This window comes from Callorhinchus milii, unplaced genomic scaffold (assembly GCF_018977255.1).
Source record: "Callorhinchus milii isolate IMCB2004 unplaced genomic scaffold, IMCB_Cmil_1.0 Scaffold12, whole genome shotgun sequence".
NCBI classification, from domain to species: domain Eukaryota; kingdom Metazoa; phylum Chordata; class Chondrichthyes; order Chimaeriformes; family Callorhinchidae; genus Callorhinchus; species Callorhinchus milii.
In genome coordinates, this window is record NW_024704753.1 from 1,548,864 (window position 1) to 1,576,617 (window position 27,754).

Genomic DNA, 27,754 nt, shown 5'->3' on the forward strand with positions numbered 1-27,754 from the left:
TGGTTAACTTCTTTTTTTCAAAAGATAACTTCTCTGCCTCACCCACACTCAAATCTTATAAACACAACTAAATGCCTCAAGTGTAAAATCCAACATCTACCCGATGTACACATTATAAAATTGAGCTTCCAAACTATTCTTAACTGTGGCTTCAAACTCCCACAACCCAAGTTCCGCTCCAACATTACCATATCAATCGGGTTAGTGCAGTATTGTACAGTAGCAGTAACATTGATTAGTTGAGTCTCTTATATTCACAACTGTGACATTTTGTTAAATTTCAACCAACCTTCATAATTTGCTCCAACAATTGGCACATTGTTGGCCAAAAATATTTTGAAAGTACATTTCTGTGATTGAATGGTATTCGCTGCGTCCGAATGGGGTTTGAATATCACATCTACGTTTATTAAAACATGGACCTGTGCGACTTCATTAAACTCGAAAACTAATTTCGAGGAATGAAACCGAGATTTGAAGCCTTGTACTAAATTACCCATCGCAAAATCAGTTTAAAGCGCATCCATCAGTTGTACGTTCTTCAGTGCCCTTTTGTCTGTTCATGAAAATTGGTATCTTTGCACGTTAAATATGTAGAGGACACTTTTAGAAGCACAGAAAGGTTTCTTTAGATCAGATGGTTGAGTGGTTATCCTGTTAAAGCTAGATTTTAAGGTGTATTTAATCCACTATCGTTTCCAGTGTTTCCTTTAATACATTTATAAAGCATAATTTCAAAACGATAAAAGATAAATAAAAATACCCACTTATTAGCTCACAAATTCGGTCAATAATTTCAGTAGTTGCACATTCTTCGAGAGATATAGCTCAAGACTTTTAGTCCATTTGAGCTGAGAAAACCAGTGATGCACGATTAAGAAGGGCTGTGAAGGGGTAAATAGTGGTCGGAAAGTAGATAACCCGGACACAAATTAAAGTAATTCCAGAAGGAATTAGAGGGAGGGTTCAAAAAACATTTTTCACATAAAGGGTGGATGGCTTCTGGTATTCCGCACCACAAACTTGTTGAAACACACTCCAGAAATTGTTTTAATGGGAAGTTAAGATAGATTCTTGGGAAGAATATTAATGGAGAGATTCTAGGAATCTAAATGCTTACCCCAATTGAGCCTCCAAACTAAAACTATACCAACCAGCAACATTTTATGAAATTGCCAGAAACGGGTTTCTGAACATCTTTTAGCAGGAAGGTAAAGAAAGACAGGAATAGTCTGACGTTCCAAACTTACCAGCAAAACTCAAGATACAATGAACAATCCAACCGATTAATGGTGAAATCACATGCTCAAGTTCAAAACAAAAAAAAAAACAACCAATGGTTTATACTAAAAGAATAAAGATTTTTATTAAGCATTGTAAGTTGCATTCAATAGCCTTCCAGCAATACACCACACCACAATCCATCAACAACCAAGCAAACCCAACAGTAGTTCATTCTTGCACAATCCATATGTAGGTAGAACTCCTTTCAACTTACATAAAAGGTACTATTTAGCTGTTGCGGGCAGGGGGTTGGGGAGGGGGTTACATCTTATTTCTGTTCACTAATGTGTGATGAAGAGCATCAGGAACATTATATGAAATAATGATAAAGTAAGGGTTTCGATTTGAAGTACATCAGGGTTGAAACACTAACAAAAACAGCAAAAAGGTACAGGTATACTTACTTGCTTGTGCTAAACTTTTGGTGGGAAAGTTTTTTTTTGTAAAAAGACAAGCAATTTGCTGATTTGTCTGCTACAGTAAGGGGGGGGGGAAATTTCCGTTTTTTTGAAGATTGAAGCTTTTCAAAAAATTTCGCAGAAAGATCACTTTTGCTAATACGAATGCATAAAACAGCAACAGAGAACAATATGAATACAGTCGCGATGAGTACATCAGGGTTAACATTAATCATTCAGAGTGGCTAGATAATTTTTTGTAGGTTTTAGAATAAATGCAACAGAGGTCAATAACCACAAAATTTAAGGTTAGAGCAAGATCAGTTAATGACTAAACATTTTTTTTTAACACCTTTTTATAGGACTATGACTAACTGTTTTTAAAATTTGCAGATGGGCACAGTACTTGTAGGGTGGAAGAAAGAGGACGATAACATGCATAATATTAACTACACACTTCAAAAATTATGAACCATGCAGAAGTTTAGCCGAAGTAGTAGTACTAATGTCTACGTCTGATTCAAAAACCACTGATTTCATTGATCACGGATGCATGGTAAGGAGCCGTCACATTCACAAAACGTATCAATTATATGGTGATGTTTAACTATTTGTAAAGGTCATCTGCATCTTCAATGAATATTTTCAGTTGTCTCTTGACATGTAATTTGCTTCTTGCACATATATGCTTTTCTTAAGATTGCCAAAACTGAAGCTGCGATATTACTCTTGTAACTTAACATTGAGTTGAATTCTCTTGTCTGTTTGTTTGCTTGTTCTAAATCATGTGTTGACGATTAACCACATCAAAACTCATGACACTGAAGTAAGATTTTGTTTTGTGGTTCTGAGCCCTTTTCCAGGCTTCATGTGAAATTTAAGTCTTAAAATAAGCAACTGACACAATAACACATAAAATCAATTAAGATGGCAAAGTTATGATGCCAAGTACTGTACTTTAACCTAAATATTAAAGACTGCCAAATTAAAGCCGTATTTGCTTTACCGTCTGAAAAAGAAAATGTAAATTGTCGTAACCAGTTTTGAATGTCTTGTAATACCATTTCAAGTGTGGGAGTCAAATGCTCTTCATTCCATTTGATAGCATTCAACTGCAAACTGGCTAGTAAAGACTGCGTGTTACACAGCTGACATCAGAGGGATCCAAAATTCCAATGTCCTCATTTCTCTTACGGAGAAGAAAATATTGTATGCAACTGTAGGCCTTCTTTTCCAAATACTCCCATTGTGGAACCTTCCAAACATCCTTCACCCCCTCAGCAGAAAAAAACAATAAAACATTACTCTTCCTTTTTCAAGGCGGCAGTGCCAAGACTTTCATCTCTATTGCAACTGCCGTCTGTACTTAGTGCATTTAAGTGAGGATTTGTATTGCACATTTTAGAGTCATTACTCAAGGCACTTTCAGTTTGATTGGAAGCCCTGACGTCTCCCTTGTTCCCATTTAGTTGGGAAGTAGGTTTGCTTTCGTCTGAAACTCCATTCTCAGCGGGGGAGCTATCTGTAGTCTCTGCCGCCACGACCCCCGATTGCTCCTGTTCCTCTGAAGCAGGGTTTCCCGAATCCCCAGAGCCCTTCAGCTCTTGAGCAATTTCTTCTGCTGAGGCAGCATAAGCTGGTTGACTCTGTCACACACACACACACACACACCAAAAGAAAATTTTAGTCAGCACGCATCTGTAAACATTTCTGGTGCTCAGGAATACATTTCTAACATATCAACAGCGCTGCACTGTAGCAAATAAGATTAATCTAATGCACGAGGGATCTACCCAATGTTAATGAAACGTTAGCATTCTAACTAGGATAGACTGCAAAGCCTCCACGTGCCATTGAAACCAGTTGCTGGATTTAGTTAGTTTTTGCTGATTGGCTGGTAAATCTAGAGCGATTGAAATGTACCAATTTAGCACGATAACACCATTCATTTTGATAAGCCCGAATACAGCAAGCTCCAAATCTATTTTGGACACAATTCAAACCCAGAGCTAAATTTACCCCAATTTGCAAACACTCTTATCCATTTGAATCGGGCTCTGCCATGTTTATCAGTATTGTCTGTCCTTGGAATCTAACCGCGCAGGTATTTTTCAGGTTTTATGGCGAAACAGCCTTCAATGTGACTGCAGACAGACAGACACACACACACACACACACACACACAGAGCTTGGCTGGGTTATGCTGTATTTCTCACCTGAGTCACTCCTGGACTTCGGACATTCCAGACAGCAGAACTTTTAGTGTAGTACTTGGCTCCTCTGCTGAAACGACTAGCTGCTGGGCTGGAGATAATTCCTCGTGCACGCCTTTATAACAGCAAACACAATTTATTCCAACTATAGCAAACCCACTTTTCAAGAAAGTGAACAACTACGGGTAAAATCAATGATCAGCATTTACAAGATGCTACTTACTTTCTGAACTAAGCTGAACACGTTCTGGAGGTGCACGGCTGTTAATGTACCACCTGAACAATCCGTGATAATGTCACCATATTGGGTCCAGAACTTCAGATCTGGATCAGATTTGGACTGGTCGTTTGAACCAAATCACGCACTGAAAGGCTATTTGCTTAGTTAGCAATGTGCTTCCAGCTGGAAAATTCTGGTTATCATTTTCAGCGCAGCACTTTGGCTTTTGAATGACATTATACTTAGGAACAGGAGAAGGCCATTCAGCCTCTCAAGCCTGTTCTGCCATTCTATAAGATCATGTCTGATCCGTAACTCAACTCCAATTACTACCCGAACTTGCCCCATATGCCTCGATACCAAACAGAAATCTACCCATCTCAGTCTTGAAAATATATCAGTTGGGATCAGACTCGACTTGAGCATTTTTTGATGTGACCGGCATTTCGCTGTAAAACAATGCTTCATTTCTTTTTACTCCCGTTTACTTCTGATTCTATTCAAAATTTAAAACTACTGGAAACCGATCTACGGTTAACAGCGATGGTAGTTTGAGAGGGAGGGCTCCAGTGTCTGCGCGCGCGGTGGGCTGTCACACCCAACATACCCTCTCGCTGGCCCGCCAACAGAAACGACCTGCAGAGGGAAAGCCGCCCGTCCACGCCCACGCTTACTTCCTGCCCACTGGCCGACCACCGTCCCCGCAATCTCCAGCTTCCCACCCTGAGGAGGGATCGGCTGGACACCTGCAGATAGACGGAGAGACAAACCATCACTGCTCAGCATTCCTCATTCTCTTGGAGGTGCACAGAAGCCCTTCACTAAACAAAGGGTCAGTGACTTAATGGTGAAAAGACAATACCCTTTAAAGGGGAAGAAAAACAGAAGTGTGAACAGTCAGACGACTGATCAGAATACATTAGGGAGGGCAGGTTACAAGTCAAGAGAGACAAAGGGACAATGTGGAGATAAACTACACTAACAGGAGAGTAAGAAATAAAGATAACTGAAGCAGAAATTAAACAGCAGAAGAAAATGACGCAAGAATGAAACAACAGTGTAAGTATGAAGAGAGTCAAAATTAACAAAGGAAATAATAACATGAAGCAAAAAGAGGTTTTAATGAATGCTCTTCTGTAAACCAGGTGCAATCAGCACAGGAAAGCTGGGATCACCAAAAAGAACACACAGCAGAGAATACCCATCTCAAACAAAGGCGCTGGAGCAAAATGCTCAAAGTGTGTACTGCTTTTAACCTGGGATCCAACCTTTCCCACTCTGTGAAATGTGGCACTTCAGCATACCCAGCAATGTAGGAACAGGAGGAGGCCATTCCGCCTCTAGATCTTGGCTGATCTGCGCCTCAACTCCAAATAATAATATTATAATATTTATCAATAATAATCATAATCAAACACGAGTTTGCTTACCACCTAAACCTCTTCCCCTGCCGTGGTGCAATGGCATGTGTCCAATAGGCCGTGGGTAAATCGCAGCTGGGTAGAAATGCATGGCCGGAGGAGGATAAGCGAGAGGGTGGATATGCCTGGAAAAATTTAACCCTTCCAGGATACTTTGACGCATCTTCTCAAGTTTGGCAGCTTGTTCAGCCTGGAAAATCAATGAAATCACAAGAAACAGCACATTTTCAGAACTTCTGACAAGACAGGATTTTTTTTTCAAATGACTTCATTTGAAACATCTGCTATTCTAAACGTATTGCCCTGCACTGTGACCGAGACAAAGCAAGGTTCAGAATACACAACAGTCAATACATGAACCCAACAGCTCTTCAACACAACACGCAAGCAAAATGCTTCTCACATTGCGCTTCAAACTGCACCTTCACTCACAGAACCACCCGTTAGCAGAAACGTGTTCCCAACATGAACACTGATAAGACTTCAGGCTATATTGTTCAAAATTACTTAAGATTAGCAGTTTAAGATCATGGTCTGTATTTAACTTTAAAAATGATTACATGCAATGTGCAGGCCATTTAATCAACAATTTGCATTTATGTAGCACCTTTCAGGTAGGGTAATGTCTTGGAGCGCTTCATCAAAATCAAGCCCTTTAATCAAAATGGCAAATTAATTCGAATTCGATATCCTGCCTGCCCAGCATCCAGCAATGCTTGGAATAGTTCTCACTGTATGGTAGCTGATGCCATTGTACTACATAAATGTACAGTGTAACAGAAACCGCACTGAAATGGTCTTATGTCTAGAAAAGTGCTTTAAAACAACCTCTCAAAGCAAAAGGCGCTATCAAAGACATCTATCACCACCTCATCCTGTTATTCTCATCTGAGAATTGTAACTTAATCGAGAGCAAGACAAGATTGTTTTAAAAATTGTGCAGGTTATTTTCACAAGTGCAGGACAGACACAGAGAGGGAGAAAGAGATTCCTTTGCCGCCAAGATGAAACCATGCCAGAGAGCACCCTAATTATTCTCGATAAGACGCCTGTTTTGTCTGCTGCACAAACGGGAAAAGGTCTCAGTCAAGGTAACCAGCAAAAATAATAAACTAAATTCCAGAATTGTGCAGCACTAGAAGGAGACAGGAAACGCAAAGGAATATTTGTAGAAAGACACGCTTAGAACTTGGCTGCTTAAAAACCACTTACTTTACCCAGCAAGTGTTTTCTCTCCCACCATCCCATGCATTCCCCCACCCCCCACGGCAGTATTGTTTATAGCCAATGCTCAGGCCGAAAAACAGACTTCACAGCGTTGGCTGGACATCTGAGCTGGGGCTGGAGCCAAGGGAAGTTGAAAGGGGAAAGATGACCGAAAACGCAGTCCAAGTGGCATGTTTTTGAGATGTGCTCTGAAAGCAGGGAGCGAGTGAGCGAATCGGAAAAACTCCAGACCGGAAGGACCCAAAGGCATAATGTTATAACACGTACAAAGTGGCATTCACCAAATTATCAGTGCTGTAAAAAGTAACATCTTATAGATTTCTTAAATACTTTCTCGTGTGTAACGCGCCCCTGGAATAGAATATTTAAAGCCATACCTGACCATCGCAGAGGTCAATCAAGGGTACCTTTTCCCGGCTCACTTTTATAAGCTTACTTTGGAAAAGTTTGCCATCAAAGTACATCCACGGACAGCAGTGTTCCCATGGAATTGGCTGCCCGCAAGCATCATTTGCAAAAAGTGCCATATCAACCCCACTCATAAACAGAGCTGCAAGCTGGATACCCCGTGGATCCAAGCTATCAATCTGAAATCGAAAGGGGGAGAAAGAGAGACAAAAAAAACCCACACACAAATGAGAAGCAGAATCCACACAGACAAGAAACACCTGGTTCACAGCTTTAGGCAGAGAGTGCCTCACACAATGATAAAAGCAAAACCGATTCGAAAAAGTTGCTTTTTGGCCACAACACAAGTTCAAATCTGAATCAATCTCCGTTGGGGCTAACATCAAGCGGCTACCATGGGGCTATCTTTAGTGTGTAAATCCCTGGCTATAAAAGAGGAAACTAAGTTGGTCAAGTGGTTAAGTCTGTCAACAACTCCCTGAGTTTGTTCAAAAACTTCAGTCGCCATGTTAATAGAACTTCAAAAAGATAAATCTTTTCTTCGGTGTTTTCTTCCCCAGAAGGACTGTTTATCAACGGGCTTGAGTGTGACCAGGGATCAGGCTTGACAAGATAGTGCGGCTCATCTTACCATTTGTACCACTGTATTTAGTCGCAAAGCTAAGAGCTGACAAAACTAACTGAAGTTCTAAGTACTCATAGGAATCTAAACCCATGACTATTTCACTGTGGTTAAGCACTTAACTGCCACAGACACTGGGCAGCCTTGTCTTTATTATACTGGAACGGGAAAACAATTTAAACGGCTCTGCCTGTGTTTGGCAACAACGTTGGGGCAGGAGTTAGAAAGAAACTGTACTTAGAAACCATTCCCGATTCTAGGTGTAGATAGAATATGTGTTTGAAATTGCATAGCAGATTGTATAAAATCCCATAAATCTGTCAGCCCAATTCCAAACAAGTTTGGGCTTAATTTTATTCACCATCATATCCTTTCTTCATCTCACCTACAAGAGCGCTGCAAAATAATTTACTCTTAGCAATGAGCAGAAACACGGCCTTTCAGAATGATTCAAGACTTTGGCTTAACGTCAGCCCTGAAAATTAATCGTCTGAGCTTCACACAATGCTAAAGTACAGTTAAAATGGAGAACACTTTTACCAGTGGGAAGCAATATCTAACATATTAACTGAATCCTTCTGTAAAACAAAAACTCCCGTCTATGAGAAAAAATTAAAGCCACTTCAGAAAATGCTGTTTTTTTAAAAAAAAATTCTCATTTAATTCCATTAATTTTACATTGAGGCGTCAAAAATACCAACTATGTAATGCTAAATGCGTTGCCTTTCTCCCCCCCCTGCCCCACCTTTGTCCACTTTTAATGGAATTTGCCACAGCAAGGATTACCTTAAGCTCTTGCAGCTGATCTGGTTCATACAGTTTAGGAGATAAAGCCTGTGCAAGGAATGCATCGAGTTCATGGCGACGCAGAATCCTCACACCTGGCCACTGCAACATGTAGCTACAGGGAGACAGACACAGCACCGTAAACCGACTGGACATTCCACGCGCAGATAGATAGATAAACGTCTGTTAGTTTGTGCTTCGTTTCAACTGGGACAGTTCTGAACAAAAAAGATGCGATCACTCAATCCACCACTGTTCATGGGGACACTGCTGTGTGCAATTGGCTGCCGCTCTTCGCCCACAAAACAGAACAGTCAATCCACTTTACAATATATTCCGTGAAGCGTTTTGAGACGTCTAAACGATGTGATAAGGCACAATATCAAATGCAAGATTATTATTATTGTTGTAATAAACGTGCAATCAATATATTTATATAGCTACCCATTTAATTGTCCTTCCAGCACTCCTTACTGCAAAATTTGCATTGGTTTGGGTGAACCATTGGGTAATCAGTTGGTGCAGATTAGCTGCCACCTTTACCTACTTAACAGCATTCACTTCATTTCGAATTCATCTAATTTTGCGAGAGTTTCTACTACGTGAGGAGTGCTACTTAAAAGGTAAATGATTTAACTGCCGCAAACTTTGCAGAATAATTGCAACTTTGAAAGCTGGCTCGGGTTGAGAGGTCAGTGCTGAGCAAAGCGTTTGAAGCCTTTAAGAGACTTTCATTTCAGCAGCGCCTGGCAGCTCTCCACTGCCCTTCAACAATTAGGGGACCTCAAGAAAGGTTTCAGTAAGAGTGACTTTCATTTAGGAGCAAGCCCAGCCTATTGCAGTTGGTTTGTAACACTCTGCTGCAATCCCCAATGTATATGTACAGCAAAAGCAAGTCATTAGATAGTCTGCTTACGTTCACTTCATCTACACTCCCTTCCCCCCATTTACCTTGTAACAATAAAATAATCCTCGCATTTGATATAGCGCCTTATCACTTCTTCGAGACGTCTCAAAACGCTTCACAGAATATACTGTAAAGTGAATTGACTGTATATTTTGTGGGTAAAATCTTCTCCCCAATGAAAATAGGATTAGTTCTGCAAGTCTCTATTCACAATGCAGAGCCCTAAATCACAGTATCATAATTGTGGCTCTTCTTTTCTAAACCCTCTACACATCAGTCAGCATTTAACGGTGAGGCACCCAAAATTGCATAAAATACTCCAAAAGCATCTGGAGTATGCAACAGTGGAAACAACATGAGATTAACCGTGTTAAAAATATCCCTTCACAGACTAGATGGTGGGCTGCAAAGAACGTATTGTGCAGACTCCACGCTTCATTGTTAATTAAAAATTCAGGAATCAACCGAAGCAGCTGGATAGTTATTTGGCAAAATAGAAGGAATTGGAGGGTGTGAGAGACTATGAGTAGCGTAGAATTAATTAATTTATTTATTTAGAATCATTCTTATTTTGGGACGGAGCACAGTGGATCTTTCTGGTCCTCTACATTTCTATAGCTACCAAATAGCCGTATGTGGTCACTCGATCCATGACTGTTTGTAGGAGACTGCTGTATGCAATTGGCTGCCGAGTCTTCAAACACAAAACACAGTCTATTCGCTTTACAATATATTCTGTGAAGCGCTTCGAGAAGTCTCAACGATGTGATAAGGCGCTGTATGAAATGCAGGTATTATCACTATTACCACATGTCACGGATTAAATATTGGAAAAAAAAGACAGTGATTCAAAAATCCTTTAAAATTGTAATTGTTCTAATTTAAAATCCATATAAGATTTGCAGCACGATTTGCTTCAATATCCTGTGGCGTTTGCTCCCCGTGACACACAGTACTTACCGTAATACACAGCAAAGCACCAGAAGATGTGTTGGGACATTAGAGGGGTTAAGCATGGCTGGCGTGTCGGACCTCACACAGGCCAGAAATGCCCTCATCCTCCTGTTTTTATCCTCCACCGCTTTTCCCAGCCACAACTTTTTTAAGTTGGGGCAAGTCCACTCTCTAAAGGCAAGTGCTTCTACCAGTTCAGGAGTCTGAGGAGATTTTCCCTTGTAAGCAGCCCACTCCTTAACTAAAACTGGTGGAACTGTGAAGTAAAAAGAAATTGACTGAGCACGACAATTCTTGTGGATTTGACTGCAATCTTCACTTCACAGGATCACGAGAGCATTGGAGAGACTAGAAATCAACACACAAAACTTTTGCGCTTAGCTACATCGAAAATTATTTTCGACTTCAGCATTGGGATTCACACTGAAAAACAGCATATTCCTCGTAACAGTCGAGCACAAAACAGAGATACTCACACACTATAAACATCACAAATTTCCATACGTTAAACTACTCTGAATTTGTAAATGGGCCTCCAGCTATTTTGCACTCTCAGTACTCTATGCCTGGACTATGAACTCAAGCACGAGCTGCTTAAACTCGTAAACTTCTGACCCAGAGGCGAGAACCAACCGAGCCAAGCTGACATGTCTCAGCATTTTGTGCAGACTTTTAAAATTAGGGTGTTAAAAAAAAACTAATTTCTGATCAAATGTTACCAGATCACCGTGCGGGATCTAAACGTCAATAATTGTGTGTACTTTTTAATTCAGCTTCAATCACAAAAGTTAACTTACGTTCGAGCAGGGGTCTATTTTTTCTTAGTGCAAGCCTTTCTGCCTTTTTCCTGGCCTCAGCCAGGCTAAAGAGGACGCCATACACACACTGGCGTAATGGTCTGTATAGCAAAGCAGCGGGAGGTAAATCTTTATTGGCTTCATCTTCGATGCTAACGGAAATCTTAATCTCACCCTAAAATTAAACAAAAAAAGTGTTCCCCATTAGATCTTCCATCTGGTAAACATATGGAATCAAAAGATTCAGCAACATGCCATGGTTCACATTAAAACAGCGAGTACCTAATATTCTATCGTTACCAATACATGGACAGTATTCCAAGGCTTTACGGCTAATTTTGTCCATTAAATAATGAAATGTAAATGAATTAAAAGCGGGATATTCACCATTATCCAAAAATAAAGTCTTCACGTAGCCCGTTACCAAGAAAATAATCAATCAGGAAAAACTTCTTAATGGGAACATTTTAACCCACCGTTCCTATTCAGCAAAACACTATTTAAGAGATTTCCCTTTAGACCAATACTGCCACAATGCATTGGGAGGCAGCTGTAAAACAACAATCCTTGCATTTGAGACTGAAGTCCCAAATTCAGTCTTAAGATTGCACAGAATTGTGGAAAATGCTTCAATTCAATCATTTGGAAGAAAAAAAACAGAAGTTGCTGGGAACGCTCAGATCTGAAACGTTAACTCACTTTCCTCTCTCCATAGATGCTGCCTGACTTGCTGACTGTTCCGAGTAACTTCTGTTTTTATTTCAAATTTCCAGCATTGCAGTATTTTTCCTTTTGTTTATTTGAAAACCTGTTTTCCGCGGTTCTCAAGGTCTAATGCATAACAACTAATTTGGGCTCACCTTTGTAATAACCTGATAGACGTAAGGGTACATTAACCCCTTCCTGTGTCGGTGCTCAGCAACTCTCAGGACTTCTGGAGCTACCATTGGCACAGGTGGGACAGTGATATCCATGTGGTTCCTTGTAGGCATCGACAGTAGAGATGGGATCTGCACACTATTGATTGGGTTCACTCTGCTCTCAGCCGGAGCAGGGGAGTTTTGGGGATCTGGTTGGTTTCCTGGAGTGCTGGGGGGAACCTCCACCTGCAAAACAGCCACTGAAGTGAAGGATAATTTCACAAACAGATTTAAGGTCGAAAGCACTTCACCCTGCAGTGGAAATTGTTCAAACGCTGCAAATGATAGTTCAGAAAAACAGGTGGCAACCCAGAATGTAGACTTTGGGTGTCAGGGGATCAGGTAGCTTAGGAATTGCTCGAAAGGATGAAAACCCATAAAACACACACGCTTTTCGCACGTGATTTCAAGTGGTCGATTATTTGATGCACTTTTGCAATCATATTTTCCAATATCTCAAGTGAAACAGCGGTTGGGAGAATTGCAGGTATCCTTGGGATGAAGGAAACAGTTTTGTTTATATAAAAAATGCAAAGCTCCTTCTCCTATCCCCTGTCACACTATAAGAAAATTTGCGTGCATTATACGTATAAATATACAGATGTCAGGCAAGAACAGCGAGTCAAACCACCTGCCAACACTCACACCCTGGGCTCCTATATGAAGATTGGGTGCATTTGGGCGAGGTACCAGAGCACTGCAACAGTACCGGGACCTTCAGCAGAGAAAGGCAAGAAAATTGGAGCAATCAGAGATTCGGAAAGCTCCAAGCAGAGCAATCCTGCCTTGAGGAGAACAAATTAATATTTATACAATACCTTTGTTTCATTGCGAATACAGGCACCGGATTTCTGGGCTCCTCCAGTGGCGTTTTCCACAGTTTCTGACAGATTTCCAGGCTTCTCCCAAGCTGGCTTAGGTCCGACCTGATGTGGCTGCTCACTGACATGGCTGAGAGAAGAAAAGCAATCACGTTTCATCAATTCATCTTACCTCTGCTGAACAGGAGCAATCTATTCGAGAAATATCACAGACAAATAACTAGACAGTACTTGGAAAAGTTTGACCTCTTCCTGGTCGGTTATTGAACAATAATTATTGACAGTGATATCAATGGCAAGCTATGTAGTTTTAGCTGGTTAGATTCCAGCTGTTACCCCAACACACACTCTGGGGTCCCCAAGCCTTGGCTCTTCCCACCCTGCGCCTAATACTCTCCGGAATTAGGTAAGCAGGATACCTCCCCCCCAGGGAAAGAGTGGGCATGCCATTCCAACAATCTATCTCTGGAACTTCCATGTGTAGGTGGGATGTATACAGTTCTCAGCTTGGTTTGGCGACTCTTAAGCAAAGGTGATGGGTTTCCGCCCGTGTCAAAAGAGTGGGGATTGAATACTTACTTAACAGTCCCGCTGCTGTTTTCCTCGTTGTCAGACGAGGAAGATGTTGAGGAGGTGGGGAAGAACGGAGGCTCCGTGCTGCAATTGTTAGGACTGCCGGTCGTAGCTGCGGGGATGTTTGGTGAGGAGCGTTCATACAGCGGCGTGTGCTTCCCTTCGTGAGGAATGTTGCTGTAACTGTTATTGGATTCCAGGGCAAGGCTGGGGTCAGACAGGGCAGGCTGGTATGTACCTAAGGATGAAGGTGGATCTTTGCTGGGTGTGTACATGTCTGAAGTAGTCTGTCCTGAATTGGCAGCCTGGCCAGGGATCTGTTGACCGACATGATAAACGAACAACGGAATCAAATAAATACATTCATTATGTTTTTAGTATAATTAAAGCAAGCTACATCATATCTATTTCCAGTTGATCAGCCATTAATGAGGAACAATATTATTGGAATAACCCAATAATCTGTTTCTCCTTTCCATACTGGTTTTACCTTGCTCCAGATATTTACTCTGAAATTGCTGGTTGGAAGAAACCTAGAACAAATATTTAATGTAGAAGGCCCCCTTCAGTGACATTACAAATGTTCTCTTGCTATTTATTCTCCTGGTATTTACCTACGCTTTCTCTTTCCATCCCTTTATATTACACGGCCAATCTCAGTTTTGTTTTCCACGAAGTCGGATTGTGGCTGAAGGTGTACAGTAATGCTCTAAACCACCCACTCTCTTCGCTGACTGACTGCGCAATTGTGAGCAACTGCCAAGGACTGACATAAGAACTGCTGATTAGATCTGGAGGCTGATCCAGTGACAAACTGTTTGCGGAGACATCAATCTCCGTCAACATACATACCCCTCAACAACTGTGATCGTCATTTTTACTGAATTGTCAAGGATCTTCATGTGAAAGAGACAATTTTTCCATTGACCGATTCACATTCAAAAGCATTGTTCAACTCAGGTCAATCAAACTCACCGTAGGCTTAGCCTGAAGATGGGTTTGTGGAATGTTAAGCATCTGGGGATGTGGAAACGGCGGCACAAGACCAGGCACTCCAAACGGATTCGGCCTCATTCCTTAAAAGCATATGGGTGAGACGGACAAGTTACACAAAGCCCTAAAAAGGGACAGAACAAACTAAATGTACAAAAGCCTTCGGGGACAAGTAACCCATGTGCACCGTGAACGTGGAATGCTTTGCCACAAGCCCCGACCGAACCCGAGACAAAAACATATAACGGAAGCGGAGAAGTCCTTGAGTAGGAAGAATATTAAAGGTGCCGGATATAGGATAAGAGTGGAAGAACTGGCACAAGCATAGGCTTGATGGGCTAGATAGCCTCCTGTGCTGTAATTCCTATGACTGCATGTGACAGCCCACAATGAAACCTATTGCAAGCACAAGCAAAACCAATTGTTCTTGCTCTTTTGATACATCTTTACACAGGTCTCGCTGCACTGGTACGGAGCTAAAAGATCATCCATAGCAAATGAGGCACAAAGAGGTTATAACCAGTTATGCACTCATATCTTGTGCCATGGGGATACACTCTACCAAGTACGATTCTTTAAGACCATCAATACAACCACAGCCAGTTCTTCTTTGGACTTATAACACCAATAATCTTGAAAATGGAGCAAAACGCTCAAGCAGTGAATCGCACAACAACAGGAAACTTCAATGCAACAACAAACCTGACTTCTGTACACTTTGACAAGAAAATCCCTGCTCATCAGACAGAATCGTTTTCAGAGAGCTCAAATAAAATCACCGAGGTCAAGCAAACCACAAACCTTTAGTTCGCATAGCCTCCAGGTTGCAGAAACTGAACGTTTATTCAAACTTCCTAATATGTACCTGGGAAAGGAGCGGGACCATGCTGAAATAATGGAGGTTTGCTAGCAATGGAGTAATATTCAACTGCCCTCTTGAATCGTTCAATTTTATGTTCTGTCCTAGACTGAAAACAGATAACACCACATTCATAAAAGTCATCATAATTCAGAGCGTTTTATGCACACAAATTCATGCTGTCCCATTTAAAAAGCACAGCTGTAGAAAACTGCACAGTACAAATTTAAAGAGGGCGTTTCGTTCATGATGTTGAACATTACTGAACATTATTTCAGGAACAATTTTAATCATTTAGGAAAACAAAACTTCCTGTGCGCATAGCAATAGAGGCTTTGGATCCAGTCAGTCGCTCACATACCTGGGATTGTTTAAAAACATCTTTCGCCACAGCATCCAAATCACCAATTTCCTTAATGTTACGAACATATTCTGCGACCGCTTTTATAACCACATCACAGGGAGGCAGGACAAGCTGGTGTGCGCGTACCTGGAGGTAGACCAAAGCCAACAGATTTACACAACATTCTGCTTTCTCCACGTGGATTTGACCTGCAAAAATCCCTAGTAAAATTCCTCTCTCTAAGGCCTAATCACAAAGCGATGTGCCCAAAAATCAGGCCTAGCAAGCTCAGTCCTTGGCAGTTGCCCACAATTGAGCAAGGGTGACATCATTGCATGAATGCACAGAGAACCATTGACTTAGCCTCCTTTTTAAGAACCATGCTCAATCGTATTAAGTAAATACAATATGAAAAATCAACCCAGGGTTTGGCGCATAAGCAGAGCTCTCTCAGCTCTGCTACTTTGGAACAGGAAATGCATCAAGGCGAGTCCAATAGCAAAAACAAAAAAATAGAATCCTATATATTCCTTGCATTTGATATAGGCCTCATCATGTCATTGAGACTTCTCAAAGCGCTTCACAAAGTATATATTGTAAAGTGAATTGACTGTGTATTTTGTAAATGAATTACCTTCATTTGTCCCCCCTCCCCGGCCCAAAAAAAAACAGAGGCCATCAAATCAACAAACCATATGCAGGGCAGTAGAAAGGCACATCCGCTCTCTGGCCAAGGAAAAGTGTATAATCTCGAAGGAGGGGGAAGAGAAGGAATCTACTTGCTACATAGAATGGACTTGCTGACATCATTTTGAGCGTAGCTTTCCAGAGAAAAAAAGACTAGAAGTTTCACACAAATCGATGACACTTCACACTTGATCTGTACATTCCACCATTCCAGTCACAGAATGGAACCTTCAGTAAACTGCGCACATTAAGGGGCAATGACATGCCTGGCTCCTTTGGGAAAAAACTTTATTTGTACCTTTAGTGAGGCTAGAGGATGATCTGGACCAAGTAAACTCCAGTGAAAGGCCGCCAGATCTTCATCAGGTAGTATATGGTTGCCTAAGTTAAACATAAACAAATTAAAGCCAATTCCTGTTCAGGTGAAAAGACTATGACATTCATTGATCAGTTTTCAGTCAATGTAAACAATTCTCACAAATTACTGGGAACTACCTCTAGAGCATTTGACTCTAATCTGAAACAAGCTGCTGCAATCCTGTACAAATCGTAGGTGAGGTAATGCGGAGTGCTCTATTCAAAAGACCACACATGCATACATCCACAGGAGATGATTCAAGAGTTAGACAGCAAGGGTGACTCAGGGACTTAGGAATCTAAATTAGGAAGACACACACGGCTAAAGCAGTTTTCATTGGAGCAAAGGTTAAGAAGGGATATAATCCAGATCTTTAAATAGCTGACAGCTAAATAACACTTTGCCCCTATTGTGTTTATAAATTGGACTGAAAATGCATATAAAAGAGTAAATGGGTCTAAAATTAACTGTACCAGAGAGAGAAATTTCCACTGTAGAGAAGCTACATGCTAATGGGATCTTTCATCGAGTCTTTAGGGAAAAACTGCAAAAGACAAACGTTAAATTTTTCTTCTTCCTAAAATCTTTTCCTTCACCTTTTTGAAAACAAAAGGCTGCAATTTCGGGTCCTGGCTGTGTATATGAGAAACAAAACGGAATGGAAGGAAAGTGGTCTTCTCTGATGCAGCTGAATAGTACATAAGAGTGTAGGCGACGAGTGCTGTTCTCTACACTGCGAGCTCTCAATCTTGGAAGGAAGCCTTGGAGGCCCTTACAGGGAATGACAAAGTCTGAAGCCATTGGCCAGACACACAGACTTCATTGCAGCTGCCCCAGTGACACTGACAGCACCCAACTTCTCTCTCGGCTGTTGAATGGCAGAGGACAAGGAACAGAGCAGGAAAGAGGACTATGATGAAAAAGAAAAGGTTTAAATGTGGGTATTTACTGCAACAATAAAAATATCAGCTTTTAAAAGTTGGGCGCTTCATACACAGGCACATTGCATGTTAAGTTCAAGACCAACAATTACTTCACATCTTACCAGGAATAACAGTCATTCCCTTCCACCTAAGACAGCACTTTTGAAATAAATTATCTGAAATGTATTCACCCACCTAAGAGTGCAGCGAAGATAACAAACCGACTGGGATTCAGGTCTAGTTGCTTGGCAACTTCGTGCATCAGGTATTGGCTGGTAGTGAGGCTTTTGCCATTGCGGCTCAGTTTAAGGGCATGGGCGCTGAAATAGTACTGGATGTTACACAGTGCGTAATCTGAGTCATAAGCAACCAGACCGTGGAACCCATTCTCTCTGCAAAAGGCAATCACTTCCTGGTGATGGTCCTCAATGCTCTGTGCCACCTGAAACAACAAGACATTTTATCTGCATGTCACTTGGTCACACACAACAACATTTAGCAGATATCAATCTTTAAACTCACTCGCTAGGTGCAGTTTCATGAATCTGCAGCTGTCCTTGTGTTCCCAACACATTCTCATCTGCAGAGAATATTTAACACAGTCGCTCACAAATTCACGTTTTTTAAACAGGTTTAAGTTAACGAGACTATATAAAAGAACATGCCTACATGTCCAAAAATAAAATTAAGAATCAAAAACTATTCTCCCTCCTACCCAGTTTAGAAGTTAGAATGGGGGTTGGAGGGGGAAGAATAGGGATCTGCTGAATTCTGAGTAGTTTTGTCTCCAGGCCTTTGACAACAATGTTTGCCTGTGAACACAATCAAACTGCAGATGACAGGCCACATTGGGAATTCAGAGCCCCCGTGTGAGCACAGCAAGATAAGACGTGGGGTAAGTAACGTCAGTAAGGGTCAATCAAATGTACAAATTCTTCCTCCACTGATAGAAATGCTGTATTTGTCAGCACAGTCATCCCCTCAGCTGGATGAACAGAGAGACATACAAAGCGAAGTGAACAATGAATCAATTTGAATTACCCAGTGTAGATAGTGATTCCGACTTGATCAATAACCCGAGATAACCCTAACCCAATGTGGTTAGAAAACCATGATGTAGATTTCATAATTTTTTGTTCGCCAACAAGATACAGTCACTACACTCTGCACTATATCCTGTGAAGCACCATATCCCAACTTGAAAGGCGCTGTATCAAATATATGTATTATAATTCTGTAAGACAACTTCCAGAGTTGGGAATCTGTTAATAGAAACCTTTTGCAGCGATTTTGTTTCACACTATTTTAATACTTAACGTTGTATAATAGAAAAGAAACCTCGCTCTGACAATGCCAATACTCTTCACTTGTGCAAGTCAAAAATAGATCGAATAATAGAATAGTCGTTCAACGTCCCTGAACTCTAAACTGCCTCAAGCTTGCATAGACTTACTAAATTCATCTGGAAAAAACGTGCCCAGTGGAGAAGCTAGCACCAGCATAGGCTAGTTAGGCCAGTTCTATTCTAGAATTTATACATAATATAATCTTAAGTAACACGGGAGCAGTGAACACAGATAGACACGAGCAACTTTTATAATCCAATTTCCATTACTGAGGCTGAACGGTTATTGCTCTGATGACAACACATCCCCTGACATTTGAAACCATCAGGATATTGAAATCAAAACATTGTGGTTAATTGTGAGGGTGACAATCTTCCACAGTGATCTACCACCGACGTGCTGAGCTAACACCACTATTTATTTTTTTCATCAAAGCATAACTAACAATGATTTGAGCGTTTCTATTTTAGTCTCAAATGGATGCAAACTGAAGATCAAGTATAGGTTCAGATACTAAGACAAGTTTGACAAGACGGCACTCCAAGTTTGCACCAATTTTTGCCACATTTTCAATCTATTTTCACCAATCCTCCTCCATCAATCCTTACAGGATCTTATTCTGCATCAAGCGCACGCCATAAATGCTAGTTATTGTTGTTATGCTATACCAGTCAACCCAAACTGTTCATGGATAAACTCAGTACAAAAACACTCAGAATAGGTGCCACTAAAAATATAGTAATTTCCTGCACTTAATGTATGCCCATGTTCAGAAATATAAGCTTGTATTCTGCATCAGTAGATTTGTAAACCAACAGTCTCTTGTTCAGATGAGAAAGACAAGATTGCAGTTTTACCTCAATGAAAGCCAATGAGTTGAAGCTCAGGGAAAATTGAGTGGTTCAGTCTATTAAGTTGGTCAATTAAGAGGAAGATGATAAAGAAATGCACTGAAAATGCTTTACTTTCATTACCAAACAGTAGAAGGTGAAAGGTTGCACTGTACCACTTGGGCACAGACAATGCAAGCTTTCTGCCAATTGGAATTTAAATATTTAAGAGAAACACATACATATTATAGAAGCATACATAAAAATAGACAGATGCATAGCGTTAATGAAGTGAAGCACACTTCGTTTGATGTTTGCGATTTCCACCAGTGGCAATGTGAACTAAAAACCTAACCAAATATGATGCACTGTTATTGTGCTAATTAAAATTGTGTGCAAGATGGATAATGTGCAGTCCAGTGATGTGAAAAAATGTTTTTCACAGTTCTTAAAAGGAGAGACATCGAAATGAAGGTTGAATTTCTAAAACGGTTTTAAAAATTCTACTCAATCTAAATTTTAAGATTAGATGGTCTCCAAATGGAATGTCGGTGGAATGTCAGGAATGTTTTACACAGTCACCGGATAAATTGTAATAAGATATTATTTATAATTATTATTATATAATATATATATATATTAGAGGCCATCAGTGAGGAACAACACAATGCTTGTTCAGAACGCTTTCCATGCTACGTGTATTTGAATTGTGACCATCACCTAACAACACAATTCTTGACTTGATGACTCCAAACTTTGTGACTGAAGAGGACATGTTTGAACTATGTAACATGAGCAGGTGCTGGAGCAACTGAGATGCAATAGGAGCATCACAAAGCACACCAGCCCAACGCCAAAGCACATTTGGAGAATGGTCGGCATACCAATTAGTCAAGCAACAACACTCAATCTGACAACCGTGAATATTAGCTGCTGTGTGAGGTGAAGACACAGCATTGCAAGCACACATGCACAGGATGAATACTTAAAGACATCTCCAGCAGCACATCAAGATCAATCATTCAAAGCAACTGCTGTGGTTAATTTCAAGACGACTGCGATTTAAGAATGCCTTTTCCTCCCCCATGAGGTGAGAGCTGCAAATGGATATGTTTTAAAAATTAAAAAAAAAATCTATCAGTTCTCAATGGAATAATTCTGCAGACCAATGTTTTGACAGGGGTTATGTGAGAGAAAGTGGGCCTGTTTTAAAAATTAAGTGCAGCTCTCACCTCATGGAGGGGAGAAGCATGAATGAAGCATCAGGAGCGAGCAAACAGTAGGAAACAGCTGTGTTTACCGACGGGACAATGTGAAATCAGTACAGAAAGAAACAGCTTTGTGAGCAATGTCCATTTCCCTCTCACTTCACATCCACAAACATTTGCTAACACTTTCGCTGCCTTACATTTCAAATACGTAGTTTAAAAAAAAACCATTAAAATTGTTATGAACTTCCACATTAAAGTTTTTTGCTAATCCGAGAAAGCTTCTAACGTTTTACTTCCCCCTCTCCAAGTCCCCTGCGATGTTATTTGGTTGCTTTTTTCTACTGGGGAACAGTTCCATGGACACCTCAGCCAAGAGGCCACTATTCATATGGAGTCTTGTGGGGTGTGTTGACAGGGTATTCAATCAGGGAGAGGTGTAGAGATCTCATCCACGTCTACCCAGATTTCCAAGGAAAGGTATGGATTGCAGTCAGGAGCAGCACCGCAGGCTGTTCACTGTCTGCCACCCACCTCCCACCTCCGCACCTAATTGGCACCGAGGGCAATCAGGGCTCCAGCCTCTGTCCTGACAAGAGATCAGCTCCCACTGCACACCCAAGGCATCACAACTGCCACGTTCAGCTGTATATGATCAAGTGCTGCACTTTTACATACTAAGCAAATAAATTCAAACATGTCGCATATATACAAACGTACAGAGACCACACATCAACTGTATCAGGAGTATAATAAGGCAGCTGATATTTAAAACCATAGTTACTCCACAGTTTCCAAACAGCTGCTTTGGGATGTAAATGCACAGCTCTGCAGAGTTCATTTCTGATTTTCATTTAATTTGGACTTTTAAACATTCAACGAGTCCAGAAAGGTTGGGCCATTCGCTCCAGACTTCAGTATTTTTGTTAGCAACCAGCATGCTTAACTGAGGAGAGTTTCTGTGTGTCGACACGTGGTCGGAACAAGGAGGCAAGAGCCAGACACAAAGTAGAATGCAATGGGTGCAACACACAAGAACATTATCGTTTCCAGCATTTATTGGCAAAGGCAAAGCTTTCAAGCTCCATTTACAACTGCAAACGCAGTCCGGGAAACAGGTCCAAGTGTTACAAAGGCAGCTTTTCAAAAGAGAAATCAACATTTCGGGCCAAAAAGGGATGAAGTTAACAAGAGTTTTTTTTCCACAAGTCTCAAGTTCCCAATAGATTTATTACATTACTGAGTTAAATCCTCACGATCTAAGGATAGAACTTGGTTGCTTTCTGCTATACATCAGGTGCCATTCCCCAGAGTACACACTAACCTAGGAATTTGTACACAGAATCTTCACACGAGGAATGCCAAACTCAGGAGACCTCACTGATCAGCGTAAAATGCTAGACTCAATACAGATTGTTTTTCCGATATTCGTTTATTTAGAACAATAATTTTAAATGAAAAAATAATAGCAATAACAATAATGAAAAAAATCCTTGTACTTGTTAAAGAATCACACCAGGTGGACAGATCAAAGCAGGATTTTATTGTAAAGTGACGTGTCTGTATTTTGTAGGTGAATGTAGCCTCATAACTAACATTTGGATAATTTTTCTCCCCTCAAGAAATAAAAGGTCCTAAGCATTTAAAAGCAGTCAGTCACAATCTCTTAATATTTTATGAATATAAGATTTAAGTAAAAGCTTTACATTAATTACACTGGTCTCTCCAATGTTAGGACTGTTTCTTCCAACAAAACCGTGAGCAGAAGCTAGAATGAGGCTGGTGTATTATGCACACAGATAGGTCTGCCCATGTTTAAGTGCTGTGTACATACCTGACAAGCCATAAGCTCATAGGTGAGATGTGAAGGTGCCCTCACACGTGAGATAAGCATCTTCAATACTTAAACATTGAATAAATAAAGTCAAGGTAGAAATCCTCTCAATAAAATTATGACTTAACAAATGCAGAGAGATAGGAGTCTAAATTCCCTGACTTTGAGACAGCACAACTCCTCTCCAAAAGTTTCAATCAGGAACTGAAACCAGGGGCAGCAATAACTTTTTTTTTTGAATGCAACAATAAAGTGGCTCAGCTACTCACTGAACAATATCCCACTCACAATCTTTTTTGTGACTATTTTTAAATACCTTAAAGATCACGTTGGAGCTAATCTATCTCTGGAATTTCCATGTGCAAGTGGGAGGCATGGAATTCTCAGTTTGATTCTGACACTCTTAATCACGGTGACCGGTTTCCGCGAGTGTCAGACACCGGGCTGACCAAAAAAAAAAAAGAATGCTTAATTCTTCCTTCTTCACTTCAGACCACTCCTCACTTATCACACAGCTTCCAGCTGACAGCCAATCCTCAGCCACAAAACTCCAGCCTCACTGTCCTCAGATGGATGACTGCACAAGCAATCGTGCTCAGAAAGCAATACTATTAAAAGTATGCTCAGCAGTTATGCAAGTGTGAATTCGAGCAATTATCAACTCTTCTTCCAACACAACCAAGAAGTGCCAAAGGCCTTTGTAAATTTAGCGATTAAAAATATCTGCACAAAGTCAACAGCCAACCTCCTGAAATATACTTTCTGGTGCAAGTAGCATTTAAGTTCAATCAACCAGCTGGAATTCACACACAGCCACCATCACAGGTTGACACCTGTACTATCAAAAGGTTTCAGGATCAGAACAGTAATTAATACTTGGATCGCAGCTGCAGTGTTCAGTCCACAATAGATTTGGAACCATAGGAAATTACAGCACCAGAAGAGACCATTCGGCCCATCGTGCCTGTGTCGACTCTCTGAAAGAGATTTCTGTTTAGCTATATTCTCCTGCCTTTTCAGCACACCACATTAAGGGGATATTGACACATAAACATCCAGGATTACGTACCTGACAAATCCACTGCATCTTTAAAAGCAACAAAACACTGCAGAACATTACACATCACCATAGGCATTTCACCATGACAACTCCCACAACCAAGGAGCCAGCTCAGCTGCAGGGATTTTTACGTTAACATATAAGTTTGCAGTGTCTATTTTTTATCATGGTTTGCTAACAATTTAACATGTACTTTCATCAGCTCAGTATTTGTTGAACAAGAGAGCCCAACTTAATTACTAACATGAAGGCAACAAAGCAAGTGTGTCAGGTGGGAGTGAATCATTGGGCGATCCAAAAGATCCATTTCACTATCGTATAATCCTGAACCTTTTTCATTGTGTAGAATATGTTTGTGCCACATCAACACTTTTTTTTTTTACTGAACATGTTTTTCCTACACTTTTGTTCTTATTTGGGGAATATGGCGATCATATGAGTTAAACAAGCAACAGGTGCATACTCAACTGACACCCTCAGACTGAATCACAAACCATGATTAGGGCCATTTCTGCAAACCTCTCCAATACCATTTGTGAAATGACAACAGAAAAGACAGATGTGCCTGTGTAACATCGCAAAGCTATCTTGACGCTAGGCATCTTTAGCATCCTGCCCACGTGACGTAAAGGGAAACAAATCACAATCCAATAAGCTTTAATACTTATGCAATATCCCACATCAAATAGCACCATTACCAGTGACAGATTTGTACCTGCTAGTGTTCCATCCAATTTAGCCGAAAATGTTGCACGCACAACCAAATCTTACGTGCCAGGCTGGACCTTGAGCTCACATACCAGTCATATGTGAAGAAAACTGCATTTTAAACTCTGCTTTGGACTTGGGGCTTTATTTAAACTCTGAAGCAATTAAGATAATTTTCCTCTGATGCAGAAAATAATAATCCTTGCATACGAGATTGTACCTATAGTGTCAAAACTGCTTTACAACAACTTGCATTTACATCACACCTTTCACATAAAATTTCGGGAGCACTTCACAAATAACACTGACTAGAGATGAAGTTTGTTTATATTGGCGTATGGTTACATCATTCAGGTACAGTGATTACTGTCAATCGTGGTGACTGTTTTATTGGCAAACATTTGATTCCAAGAAGGCCCCCACCCCCTCTTGTCAATGTCAACCACCCATGACAGAGCAAGGGACACAGCCACAAATTGAAAACAGATAAATCCATACACCGAAAGGAAAGCAGATAGATGGGTACACACACACTGAGTCAGATAGATGGACACACACACACACACACACACACAGAGTCAGTCACATACAGTCAGTCAGTTAGACACACACAGAATCAGACAGACGGACAAATACAACAACAATTTGCACTTATATAGCGCCCTCCATGCAGGGCAGCGTCTCAGAGCGCTTAACAGTGGGGGGAGGGGGGGAAGTGGCCATAAGCATGGTTGAAGAGGAAGGCGGAGGGACTGAGGAAGTGTGTTCCAGAGTTTCGGGGGTGTAGTGGCTGAAGGCACGACCTCCGATGGTGGGGCGGAGGGTGGGAGGGATGAGCAGGAGGCCGGCGCCAGTCACGCGAAAGCGCCGGGTGGTGGATTAGGGAGTGAGGCTGTCGGAGAGGGAGGTACCCGAGAGTGAAGGGATTTGAACACGAGGGCGAAGATCTTGAAGTCGATTCGTTCGGTGATGGGGAACCAGTGGAGCCTGGGCCAGAACTGGTGGGATGTGGGTACGGAGTTTGGTCCGGGTCAGTATGCGGGCAGCAAGAGTTCTGACACAGTCCGTCAGATAGGGGGACACACACACACAGAGACTGACCCCCCTCCCACACACAGTCAGAGACCGACCCCTTCCCACACAGTCAGAGACTGACCCCCTCCCACACACAGTCAGAGACTGACCCCCTCCCACACACAGAGACTGACCCCCCACACACACACAGTCAGAGACTGACCCCTCCCACACACAGAGACCGACCCCCTCCCACACAGTCAGAGACCGACCCCCTCCCACACAGTCAGAGACCGACCCCCTCCCACACACAGTCAGAGACTGACCCCCTCCCACACACAGTCAGAGACTGACCCCCACACACACAGTCAGAGACTGACCCCCACACACACAGTCAGAGACTGACCCCCTCTCACACACAGTCAGAGACTGACCCCCTCCCACACACAGAGACTGACCCCCCCACACACACAGTCAGAGACTGACCCCCTCCCACACACAGAGACCGACCCCCTCCCACACAGTCAGAGACCGACCCCCTCCCACACAGTCAGAGACCGACCCCCTCCCACACACAGTCAGAGACTGACCCCCACACACACAGTCAGAGACTGACCCCCTCTCACACACAGTCAGAGACTGACCCCCACACACACAGTCAGAGACTGACCCTCTCACACACAGTCAGAGACTGACCCCCACACACACACAGTCAGAGACCGACCCCCCCCCCCACATGGCTTCAGGCCTCCGCTCTGCCCGCGGCCCCACACAAGGCTCCAACCAAACCCGAGACCGGATGTGGCGGCCAGTGACGGGGACGGGTCTGGGCCAATCGGCGGAGCCCGGTGGCCGGTACGGCGGGAAAAGGGGCGGGAGCTTCCGGTCGGTATCAAGTTGGGTTGAGCGGTCACGTCACTAAATTTTGGTTAAAAAAAATTAAAAAAAACCCACAAACACCAAACACACAAAAGCTTTAATATCCCCCAATGTGGGTGTGTGTATATATATATATCATATACAGAAAATGGGGGGTGTGGGGGGTACAAACCACCATCAGCCCCCGACCTGATTCTGGCAATTTTTTATTACTTTTTTTTAAATATAATATTCTGTTATTATAATTTTTTATCGATTTATATCTTTATACACAACTTATATACGTTGGAAGAGAAAGGGTAGGAGGAGGGCCCCGGGGAGGGTGAGGGAGGCCCGGGGAGAGGAAAAGGAAGGAGAGGACTGGCTCCGGGTGGGGGGGGGGGGGATGGAGGAGGGAAGATGCCGGGGTGGGCGAGAGTGTTGAGGGGGAGAGAGGGACCTGGAAAGGGGGGAGTGAGGGGGAGAGAGGGACCTGGAAGGGGGGAGTGAGGGACCTGGAAGGGGGGAGTGAGGGACCTGGAAAGGGGGGAGTGAGGGGGAGAGAGGGACCTGGAAAAGGGGGGAGTGAGGGGGAGAGAGAGGGGAGCCCCGGGGGGGGAGAGGGGGGGGTGAGATAGAGACACACACCCACAGACCGGGCCAGGCCCAGGCCTCCCACCCCCCGGTGGTGGTGGGGGCTTTATTTACCTTGACTCGGAAGCGGAGCAGCGCCAGGCGGATGCAGTGGCTCATGCAGACGGGCGGCAGGAACCAGACCTTGGGCGGGGGGGTGCCTTTGTTCTGGACGTGGCTGACGATCTGCTGCGACGTCTGGCGCTCGTTGGTCTGGCGCTTGACCCACTCGTGCAGGCGGCCCTTCTCCAGGGCCCCGTTGAACAGCACCACCAGCTCGATGTTGCCGCCGAAGCAGGCCTTGGACAGCGAGGCCAGGTAGCTCAGCATGTGGTTCCACTGGCCGCCGCTCACCCAGTCGTTGTAGAAGCCGCCGTACAGCCGGTGCAGGCAGTTCTCGGCGTCCACCAGCAGCCGGAGCGGGCTCTGCGGGGCCCGGTTGCGGCCTCCGCCCACCAGGCCGCCGCGGGCCAACTTCTGCAGCTCCACCGGCACCACGGCGCTGGCGCAGTGCTTCTCGATGAACTCCTGGAAGCCCTGCACCCCCAT

The 27,754-nt window shown here is 42.5% G+C and overlaps 1 protein-coding gene across 1 annotated transcript; it reads right to left on the reverse strand.

Annotated features, from left to right (window-relative positions):
* Positions 1–1,340: 1,340 nt before the first annotated feature.
* LOC103185037 (constitutive coactivator of PPAR-gamma-like protein 1 homolog) lies at positions 1,341–27,754 on the reverse strand. Its single transcript, XM_042339554.1, has 17 exons — positions 27,281–27,754; positions 17,910–18,156; positions 16,732–16,814; positions 15,765–15,893; positions 15,410–15,512; positions 14,527–14,627; positions 13,558–13,868; positions 12,976–13,108; positions 12,098–12,343; positions 11,238–11,412; positions 10,447–10,696; positions 8,580–8,694; positions 7,141–7,350; positions 5,546–5,726; positions 4,723–4,861; positions 3,899–4,010; positions 1,341–3,328 (listed from the first exon to the last, which is right to left on the reverse strand). The coding sequence occupies exons 1-17, from the start codon at positions 27,752–27,754 to the stop codon at positions 2,984–2,986; spliced, it is 3,354 nt and encodes a 1,117-aa protein (XP_042195488.1). The 3' UTR covers positions 1,341–2,983.

Bases quoted from the DNA above. Each gene is read 5' to 3' on its own strand.
- LOC103185037 (XM_042339554.1), bottom strand. From the start codon at position 27,754: ATGGGGGTGCAGGGCTTCCAGGAGTTCATCGAGAAGCACTGCGCCAGC. The intron at 11,413-12,097 runs GTGAGCCCAAAT...GTTTAATTTTAG, and splicing joins TCTATCAGGTTATTACAAAG to GGTGAGATTAAGATTTCCGT. The intron at 4,011-4,722 runs GTATGTTGGGTG...GCTGTTATAAAG, and splicing joins GTTGGCGGGCCAGCGAGAGG to GCGTGCACGAGGAATTATCT.